The 10,826-nt window shown below is 50.7% G+C and overlaps 1 protein-coding gene across 3 annotated transcripts; it reads right to left on the bottom strand.

The window, feature by feature from the left end:
* Positions 1-718: 718 nt before the first annotated feature.
* On the bottom strand, positions 719-9,724 carry LOC148832309 (E3 ubiquitin-protein ligase ZFP91-like). Of its 3 annotated transcripts, none has more exons than XM_088919486.1 (11): positions 9,198-9,724; positions 7,906-7,937; positions 7,449-7,604; positions 6,879-6,915; positions 6,439-6,528; positions 5,692-5,820; positions 4,551-4,601; positions 3,465-3,543; positions 3,051-3,165; positions 2,708-2,807; positions 719-2,451 (listed from the first exon to the last, which is right to left on the bottom strand). In XM_088919486.1, the coding sequence occupies exons 1-11, from the start codon at positions 9,584-9,586 to the stop codon at positions 1,971-1,973; spliced, it is 1,659 nt and encodes a 552-aa protein (XP_088775612.1). In that variant the 5' UTR covers positions 9,587-9,724; the 3' UTR covers positions 719-1,970. The 3 variants fall into 3 exon arrangements, with proteins under 3 accessions (XP_088775612.1, XP_088775614.1, XP_088775613.1); XM_088919488.1 differs by having other exon boundaries at positions 7,455-7,604; XM_088919487.1 differs by having other exon boundaries at positions 7,449-7,601.
* Between the last annotated feature and the right edge of the window lie 1,102 nt (positions 9,725-10,826).

Genomic DNA, 10,826 nt, shown 5'->3' with positions numbered 1-10,826 from the left:
CTCAGTAGCAGTAAAGAAAACAGCTTTAATGCTCATCTACCCCTAAGCCTGACCCCTAACTAGTGCCTCATCTAACCTTACTTTTGACCCCTCACCCCTGACCCACACCTGGATCAAACCCTATCCCCTGACTTCTAACCCCTGCTCCATCTAACTCTAACCCTGACCTCTGACCCTAACCCAAACCGCTGTCTTGGCTCCAGCACAGAGGCTGCCGATTCTGTGCATTTTTTTTTCTCAGGTCACTTGAAAGCTGCAGCTGTACCAGAGCTAAATGACTCTGGTAGGAAGCTCAGTGACTTTACCATGAGGACCTGGTGAAGCTCGGTTCCGATCAAGGGGTTGGTTTGGCACCCGGAAAATGTAGAAAAGCGTTTTCTATGTACTGTTGACAACCCTTCCCAGAACTGAACTCTGCACCCCTGGGGTACACACACACTGGAGTGAACAGGGAGCTCTGCCCACAGCACTGGGATACACACAGTGGAGTGACCAAGGAGCACTGTCCACACCCCTGGGGTACACAGTTAACAGGAAGCCCAGACCACGCCCCTGGGGTACACACAGGGGTGGCCAGGCAGCTTGGCCCACAGCCCTGGGGTACACACAGTGGAGTGACCAGGGACACCAGACCCAGCCCCTGGGGTACACACAGTGGACAGGAAGCCCTGGCCCCTCTCTCTCTCTCTCACACACAAAATAAAATACAGAGACCTTCTGAAGCAGCAGTTTCTATTAAAAGGAAAAGGATTTGCCTCTGTTACACAGTAGTTTAATCAACTATCTGGATAATAAACATGAGTGGAGTAATGTTCTGGGGTCTCGGGGAGGAACTGAGCCAATTTAAATCAAATAAAAGCAATTATATACAGACCAGCACACAGCCTGACCCCTCTGTGTACTGGGCTACCGGGCTACAGGACACCAGCCAGCAGCTCTCCAGACCAGGCAATCTATTCGGGTCCTCTTCACAGCAGGAGCAAACAGAAAAACAAAGTTTAAAAAACCTTAAACCACATTCTTCCAGGGTCATTTGAGGAGAGAAGAACTAAAATACAATACAGGCCAAAAGTCCTTATGCTGTAAATGTAGAAAAACAACAGGTTAATAAGAAAAGCAGATTTCTTAACTGGATCTACTGCAGGGGGCTGGGATAGACAGTGTCCTTCCAGCCACTGTGGGGGGATCGGGGTGGACAGAGTGTCCTCCCAGCCACTGTGGGGGGATTGGGGTGGACAGTGTCCTTCCAGAACCTGCAGGCTGTATTCCCTGAGCCTGAACAGGCTAGAAGAGTCTGAAATCAGCTCCTGCACCAGGAGGCCCAGCTGCCCTTCTTCCTCAAACAGCCCAGGAGCCACAGAGGCAGAGGATGAGGTTCAGATGAAAGAAAAGGCCAGACATTCAATTTCAAAATAAAAGTAAGTTCTCTAGAACTCTTATTGAACCAACAATTTTAAGTACCGTCTCAAAAACCTTCAAACTGCGATTGGATCGCAATGGTGGGCACACTTTTGGCCTGCAGTGTACAAGTACAGCACTCCGGCCTCCCCGGTCAGTGTGGGGGGGGGGGGGGGGGGGGGCCTCATTGGACAGGGTATACCCTCCCCCCAGCACAAAGCCCCCTCTCCAACATGCCCTGTCCACCCCAGATCATGGAGCAGGAACACCTTCGTGGGACTCCGGTGTTGTTTGGTTCATTGGAAGTTGTCCGCAGAGTCGTTCAGCCTAGTGAGTGGCAGGAAGGAGAGTCCGGCGAAGCTGCTCCGAACACAGCTGTACACACACACACACACAAGCCCTGCGCCCGGGGAGTCCACGCAAAGTCCACACCAGGTCCTGAAGTCACGGCAAGGACAAATATATACATGGCATCCCATCATCCTCTTCAGGGCAAAGGGAGAAGGGGCGGGGCCATGAGTTGGCCAATTGTCTCTCTCGCCGAAGCCCTGCCCCACCCCTGCCCCGCCCCTCTACTGCAGTAGGGTGTGTGGCTCTGAGCTGTCGATCAGGACCTCGGCTACCGTCTCGGAGCTGATGACCAGCCCCAGAGAGTCACGGTGAGGCTCCGGGCACGCGCCCCGGTCCAGGGCATCGGGGGCGCCGGTGGGAGGAGGCTGGGGGGCCAGCAGCACCCCTCTCAGGCCCACCAGGCCTGCCTCCCCGCTCACACCCTGCTCGGTGGGCTGGGGGGGAGCGGCAGCGATGGCAGTGGGGGAGGCCGTGTCCAGGATGTCGGAGCTAGTGATGAGTGCGCCGGCGTTGGCAGCCAGGGCCTCCGCGATCAGCACCTCGGGGTGGCTCTTGGCCTTGTGGGCGACCACACTGTCCTTCTTCTCAAACTTCTTGCCGCAGATGTTGCAGGAGAACTGATAGAAGGTGTCAGCATCGTGCTTCTTCATGTGCCAGTTTAGAGAGGCCTTCTGCCGACAGGTGAAGCCACAGATCTCACACCTGAGAAAGAGAGACAGGTATTAAAGTACATTAACACTGCACTGAGAGAGAGGGGTTAATACAGTCCAGACACACTGACTGGACACTCCAGTACATTAACACTGCACTGAGAGAGAGGGGTTAATACAGTCCAGACACACTGACTGGACACTACAGTACATACATTAACACTGCACTGAGAGAGAGGGGTTATAGACGCACTGGACACTACAGTACAGCTCTACTGCACTAGAAGACACTGCTCTCAGAGACTCACTGCAGGGGTTTCTCTCCAGTGTGGATCATGCGATGAACTGCCAAGTTGTGGGAGCTCTTGAAGGCTCGGGCACAGTACTCACAGATATAGTCCCTCTGGTCTGAGAAAGAAGAAATATTCACTCTCACTGCACGGCTAGTGTTCACAAAGATCAACATTATCGGCATTATGACTATCAAAACAATCAGCATTACTAGATATTGAACAACATTTCTAGTCTCAGTATAATTAGTGTGATCAGCGTCACTCTAATCTGTCACACTCAGTACGTCCACAAGTCTGCTGACCTGCGTGGGTCTGCAGTCTGAGGGTAACCCATGCCCTTGTAGCCTGAGGGGGGTACCTGTGTGGTGCTTGGCGTGGCGGAGAAGCTGTTTCTGCAGTCTGAAGAGCCGGCCACAGGAGGGGTGAGGACAGACATACTTCTTCTTCAACAGGTGCTGGTACTTGATGTGGTGCTGAAAGAAAGAATCCACACTGCAGACACACTCCCAGCTGGACAGAGGGCAGGGAGACAGCACTCTGACCAGACCACTAACCCTAACCCTACTGCAGACACACCTCCAGCTGGACAGAGGGCAGGGAGACAGCACTCTGACCAGACCACTAACCCTAACCCTACTGCAGATACACCCCCAGCTGGACAGAGGGCAGGGAGACAGCACTGACTGTACCACTAACCCTAAACCCACAGCAGATACACTCTCAGCTGTACAGAGGGTATGGAGACAACACATCGACGGACTGTACCACTAACCTGCAGGTAGCGGGGGTGTGCCAGGACCGTTCCACAGCCTTCCATCTCACAGCGCACATACTGGATAGGGGGCTTCTTCCTGCAGGGGTTAGAACACATGGCCACCGTTACTGCTGTCATTATTACACTGAACTGGGATGCAGAGGGAAAGGAACAGAGAGTTTACAGTTCCTTGTAGGAGACATTAGCCTGTGCAAGTTACATACAGGTTATCATATATGTGCATAATCATAAGTAAATATGCATTTAAGAAGAGTCACAGATGAGAGAAGCCATTCAGACCATCTGGCTTTGTTGATATTTAGACATTAATTGATTCCAGGATCTTGTCCAGCTATCTCTTGAATGAATCCAGGGAACCAGCTTCAACAACATTTCTGGACAGCTTGTTGCACACTCTCACAACTCTAGCGCCTTCTGTTCTCGGCTTTAACTACACTTCTACATAGTTTTCACTTATTTCTGAACAAGTCTGCTGGGCTGACTGCTGATGAGGATTTTGAATATCCGTATCAGGTTCAACTATTGCATACTAAAAGATCCTTCAGCCTGTCAGTATAGGAAACACCCTTAAGACTAAAGAGACTCATTTCCTTCAGTCTATAAGTGTGGAACATTACCTTAAGACTAAAGCTGCTGGAAGAGGCGTTAGTGGAAACAGTACAGGGCGCTCACCCACCAGTCTGTGTGGGTCCTGGAGACCCAGTATAGTGATGGAGACACTACAATGTAAAAAAGGCCCCATCCTTTGGATGAGAAGTTAAACCGAAGTCCCCATTACCTGTAAAGCGCTTTGAGTGGAGTGTCCAGAAAAGCGCTATATAAGTGTAAGGAATTGTCGTTATTATTAAAGTTTCTGCACTAAGAGAGACTGATACAGACACACCCCATCTTGATCAAATATCTTCCTACAGTGTTAAAGCAGCAGTGTGTTAGGGCTGAGAGTGTACGAGTGTATCGAGCGACTATCTCACGGCTCCATCAGCTTGTTGAGATCAAGCCAGTGAAGCCCTAACCCCAACGCTCACTCAAACCCTAACCTCAACCCTGAGCCTTGAACCTGGAGCAGAGAGGCAAGATCTTTACCGTCTCTTGGGGAGTCGTGGGCTCTTATCATCCTTCCGACGTCTGCCCCTCCTAAAGACAGACAGGCAGAGAGAGTCAGTCAGGCCCAGAGAGAGAGACAGGCAGGCAGAGAGCTCAGAGAAACATTGACCACTTCACACTGGAACACACCCCTCAGAATGACAATCAGTTCATCTGGGTATTTCAGCCTGGCAGTAAAGGCACTGAAGGAGAAGGCACACAGGGCTTTCTATTCCATTCAAAGGAGGCTCTAAAACATCGACCTGGCTGTGACCAGGTCAAACATTAAACTGGCTGCAAACGTTTGAATGGGTAATCCAACCCACTGCCCTAAATGGCAATGATGTGCAGGGTCCCCTCACTCTCCAGATTTACACTAAATGGGACAAACACCCCATAGAAACTCTACACATGGAGTTCTGTAAAAACATCCTCCACGTGCAGAGAAAAAAAACAAGTGCAGGGTCGAATTAGGCCATTACCCATTACTAATCATCATACAGAAGACAGCAATAAAATATTGGTTACACCTGAACTACCACCACAAGGCCCTGCTGAGCCAAGAGAAGAGCCCTCTTAGCCAGCTGGTCCTGAGGCTCACTAAAACCAACCAACCTCAGCAAAGCTAAACAACACCAGTCAAATATTTCTGTTTGCGTTTTGCAATACAGTAATTTATTCTTTATGCATTAATGATCTGTCATTCAGTTAGGAGATAGAGAGAGAATCAGCCCAAGAGCTTATTTTATTTTTTCCTTTATAAAATGTGCTGTATTATACATACACTTTGACACTTTGGGAGTGTTTTGTTTCAAGACCTGCCTTTGAAACGACCCGTTTGATGACCACGACCCCCCAGTGGCATCACAGTATGTAAACGCCCGATAAGTTTGTACAGTAATGGTCTGTACATGTGCTTATTGTGACTGATGAGTTAATGTTGTCTAAGCAGAGAAACCATTACATATATGTGAATTTGACAGCTAACAGAGAGAGAGAGAAAGAGTCAGTCGGGCCCATGGAGAGCGACAGACATGCAAGCTGACTGGCTGACTCGGTTATATACAGAACGACCAAGCCATGCTGACACACGGGAACACACACTCAGTCAGACAACTCTCTCCCCTTCCCTCTCCCTCACTTCCTGGGCGGCTCGCTCTCCTCTCCAAATTCGTTCTCCTGTTTGACGTCAACCTCCTCCGTCTTGATCTCTGCCGATTTCTTCTCCTCCTTTGGTTTGGGGGGACGCCGGCGAGGCTTCGGAGGGTCCCTAGAAGCAATCAAATGAGATTAATACTGGCTGACTGGACACTCCAGTACATTAACACTGCACTGAGAGAGAGGGGTTAATACAGTACAGACACACTGACTGGACACTCCAGTACATTAACACTGCACTGAGAGAGAGGGGTTAATACAGTACAGACACACTGACTGGACACTCCAGTACATTAACACTGCACTGAGAGAGAGGGGTTAATACAGTACAGACACACTGACTGGACACTCCAGTACATTAACACTGCACTGAGAGAGAGGGGTTAATACAGTCCAGACACACTGACTGGACACTACAGGACATTAACACTGCACTGAGAGAGAGGGGTTAATACAGTCCAGACACACTGACTGGACACTCCAGTACATTAACACTGCACTGAGAGAGAGGGGTTAATACAGTACAGACACACTGACTGGACACTCCAGTACATTAACACTGCACTGAGAGAGAGGGGTTAATACAGTACAGACACACTGACTGGACACTCCAGTACATTGACACTGCACTGAGAGAGAGGGGTTAATACAGTACAGACACACTGACTGGACACTCCAGGACATTAACACTGCACTGAGAGAGAGATTTTTAGTTCGGCTTCTTCAGTACCTCTCCGTTTCAGGTTTGTAGTTCTGGTCTTTGGGGTCATCTCTGAAAGGGGGGTCTTCCTCACTGATCATAATGTCTTCATCTTCCTCACTGCAGCAGAGAGCAGAGACAGCAGATTTATAGCACATCAGAAGCAGGCTGTCCCTGCCGGCAAAATCCTATCACCACCTCCTCGCGGTGCCGGCCGGATACAACGATTCGTTGGAACTAACGGTGAAGGTCTCTGATGGCAACGGAGCGACGTGCCGGTTGGAGTATTCTCGGTCGCATTTAATGGCAATGTCAGCTCAAAGATTTGGTTCAAACCACCAAATAGAGACAGGCGTGCCGACAAGTGGACCCTGCTGATGCGGGATTAACGCTAGGATGAAGAAGAAGAAGAGGAGGAGCAGGCTGTCCCTATTACACACTTGACCATGCAGAGACAGGTCAGCACTCACCTCACCCCAGCCTGGGACAGCAGTTCCTCTGCAGCACCTGCTCAGACAGAGAGAGGAGAGAGTTAAACACAACCCGCCCCAGCACACTGGAGAACATGCAGAGCTTCTCTACACTAAGGGTGCTAGGAGCATGGAACAAGCTGCCCAGCCATGTTCTTGAAGCCCAGATACCCGGGCCGCTAGTGACAGGACTCTTCCCGTCTTTGTCTGATCTGATGTTCTTCCTGTCTTTGTCTGTTCACAGACAGGAGACCGGTAGACGTCAGAGCCAGTCTTAGGTAATAACAGTAACCTAGACACATCTGTGGAACGGAGCCCAACTTAAGGCCTGGAGCCCTTGAACAAGACCCACAACCCCAAAGCGCGTCTTCATCACGAAGACTACGGTGAAACTAAGGACAAACCATGGGATCAAGTGCTCTCGGGACAGCTGCCTGGAAACCCTCTCACCCAAACCCAAACCCATGGCTCCTCCCGTGAACTTGTCCACCAGCAGTGCCGATCCATCAAGACCCTCTGTCTGACAAAAGCAAACAGTTCTCTCTCCACCGTGGCCCCCCTCACCCTCACCCTCACCACCGTATCCAGACGTCTCAGGGTCAGGCTCCGCTTTGCACACCAGGGCTGCAGGGGGGCGCTGTGCTCGAGCAGGAGGGTCTCTGTGCCTGGCAGGAGCGCGAGGGCGCCGGGTTCGAGTGGGCCTGGAGACAGGGGCTGGCTCGTCTGCTGCCAGACAGGACAGAGAGAGAGAGACAGGGGTTCGAACAGACAGGCTGACTGACTGCACAGGTGAGCGGGGAGAGAGACAGGGTTCGAACAGACAGGCAGTCTGACTGCACAGGAGAGCAGAGAGAGAGACAGGAGGTCGAACAGACAGGTAGTCTGACTGCACAGGTGAGCAGAGAGAGACAGGGGTTCAAGAGACAGGCTATCTGACTGCAAAGGTGAACAGAGAGAGAGACAGGTTCAAACAGACAGGCAGTCACACAGAAAGAAACTGTAACTCAGCTGTCTGTGCTCACTTTACCTCTATCTGAAGAGTCCCTCTTGTTATCAGCCCTGTGAAGACAGGAGAGAGAGAAAGGCTCATGAGCACAGACAGAACGATCACTATCACACTGCACTAGGAAATAGAGATAGAGGGATAGTTTATGAAGGAAAGAACTTACAATAAAACATTAAATACATATTGAATATAGAGTTTATTATTGCTGTGACTCCTACTCATACTACTGCTGTTGATATTACTACTACTAGGATTAATTAATTAGTAAGTAATTACTAGGAGTATAGTTACTGCCACTATTACTCATTTTACCGTTGTTGATATTACTGCAGCCAGGACTATAGTACTGCCACTGTTAATCATACTACTGCTGTTGATATTGCTACAGCCAGGAGTATAGTTACTGCCACTGTTACTCATACTACTGCTCCTGATATTACTGCAGCCAGGACTATAGTACTGCAACCGTTACTCATACTACTCCTCCTGATATTACTGCAGCCAGGAGTATAGTACTGCCACCGTTACTCATACTACTGCTGTTGATATGACTACAGCCAGGAGTATAGTTACTTCCACTGTCACATATACTACTGCTGTTGATATTTCTACAGCCAGGAGTATAGTTACTGCCACCGTTACACATCCTACTGCTGTTGATAATACTACAGCCAGGAGTATCGTTACTGCCACTATTACTCATTCTACCACTGTTGATATTACTGCAGCCAGGACTATAGTACTGTCACTGTTACTCATACTACTGCTGTTGATATTGCTACAGCCAGGAGTATAGTTACTGCCACTGTTACACATCCTACTGCTGTTGATATTACTACAGCCAGGAGTAAAGTAACAGTAGCAGTAACTAACACCATTGTTGACATTACAATAGCTAAAACTATATCCAAAGCTATTGATATTATTATCACTAAAGCTACAGCAGAGAATGTCGTTAGTCCAACTTTATTTAACGCTATCGAGGAAAGTTTGGGAAATACTCTGAAGCCCTTTAAAGTCGCCTTGGACGTGTGACGGCGCCACGATGACATTAATAACAACATTAACAGGACCTGGGGCGGGGGGAGGAGGTAGGGCTGTTTGTGTCTTTAAAGCCACAGCAGGGAAACCCCGGCTCGCCTCCAGAGGACAACCCAGCGCGGAGACGGCAGAGTTAGAGGAGGCGGCCCGGATCAGTCCCTCTGCCATCGCGAAGGGGAAAAAGCGCACTGACGCCGGACACCATGGCGATCGCCGTGACCTCCGCCGAGTCTGTCAGCGGGCCGGCGCCGCGCATGTGTCCTGACACTCACCCCTCGGCCAGGCCGCCGTCATCCGGCCGCTCTTCTGCGCTCTCCGCCCGGGCCCCGGCGTTCCTGCGACGGCGAGGGTACTCCGCTTTCCTCCGCCGGGCAGGTCCGTCCCCGGCCGCCGCCTGGGCCTGACCCGAGGCGCTCCGCCTCTCCCCGGCGGCCGCGACGCCCCGGCTGGTTCTCTCCCGCAGCACTCGCCCTGACCCCGGCTCGTCCCCCGCCGCCAAGGCCGCGGCGGCGTGGGAGCGGCTGGCGCCCCGCACTCGGAGCACTCGCCCCTGGGCCGGCGCCGGGCTGGGCTCCCCGGCGGCGGGGAGCGGGGCCTGCGGCTCGGCAGGCTGGGCCTCCCCGGCCCCGCTGTCCGCAGCCCGGCTGGGCTCCGGGTCCATGCCCGTGCCTGCCCGGAGCGGGCCGCTGTGCTGGCGGACGGCACCGAGGTGACGGGGGTGCTGCGGTCCGGTCGGGCTCCCGGAGGGGCTCGGAGAGCGGGTGTGGGATCGCAGCCCGCTCCAGCGACGCGAGTTTTAATTTTCCTCGTATTTTTTTTGCTAATTTACTGATCGGCTATTTATTTAAAGACCCAGATACCAATTTCTGGAGCCTTAAAGCGGTAGAGACCTGAAAACCCCGCTCGCCGTTGAGCCGAGCCGGGCCGAGCCGCTTTGTGTCGCTTCTCCTTTAAGAGAAGAATAGAGCGGACACGGCCCCCCTGCTGCAAGCTGGGCTCCCCACACCCCTCCCCTCGGCGCGCTATCCGCCGCTCGGCCCACAGGGGGTTGTAGTTTCCAATGCGACGGCCGTGCCGTGCTTCCTTTGGCGAGAGCTCGAGTCGGAAAACTACAACTTCCAGGAAACCTGCCAGGCGTCATAAACGTCAAGGCGAAAGGCCGGATGGGAAATAAAGTTCTGATTATAAAAAACGGCAAATGTTGCAGTTGAGCCTTGAATCGCATTTGAACGTTCAACTTTATTTGAACACAAAGCATTAGGGGAGATGAAATGTCAGAAACAGTTATACTGTTGGTGCTATGTAAATATTCACAAAAATACTGTCTAACATTATTGACACCTGCTTGAAAAACTAGAGTAAGCATGTTATGTATAAAAGCCTTTATAAAATCCTTACTGGTGCTATTATCGTGTCTAAATGGGACATTTTATTTTTAAAAGAACTGGTTTACATAGCTGTACCAGTTTAAAAAAACAGAACATAAAGGTACTTCCAACAGCGTCACACAATGAAGGAGAGTGAGCAATTGTCAGATGATTATGGGTTATTATAAATACAACTAAATGAAAAAGTTATATATTTAGTAATGAGTTTTTTTTCCAAAGTCTCAAAACACCCTAAAGAGCCTTTAAATTCAGATTTTTCAGATTCAGCATTCTCTGGTTTCACGCTTCACCGTTCATTCTGAAGAAGTCTCCAGAGCTGACTTTGTCAGTCTCCTTGTGAATTTCGAATATTCCTGTCGGGTCTCACAGTAGTCTCCTCTGTTCAAGACAAAAGATGTTTATTTCTTTCAGCCTGTCAGTGTGGGACACTCCCTTCAGACTAAAGAGACTCAGTTCCTTCAGTCTGTCGGTGTGGGATATTCCCTTCAGACTAAAGAGACTCAGTTCCTTCAG

This window comes from Atractosteus spatula, chromosome 6, assembly GCF_055471065.1.
Source record: "Atractosteus spatula isolate fAtrSpa1 chromosome 6, fAtrSpa1.hap1, whole genome shotgun sequence".
NCBI lineage: Eukaryota > Metazoa > Chordata > Actinopteri > Semionotiformes > Lepisosteidae > Atractosteus > Atractosteus spatula.
The sequence above is the reverse complement of the archived record's forward strand: the minus strand, read 5'-3'. Positions and strand labels throughout refer to the sequence as shown.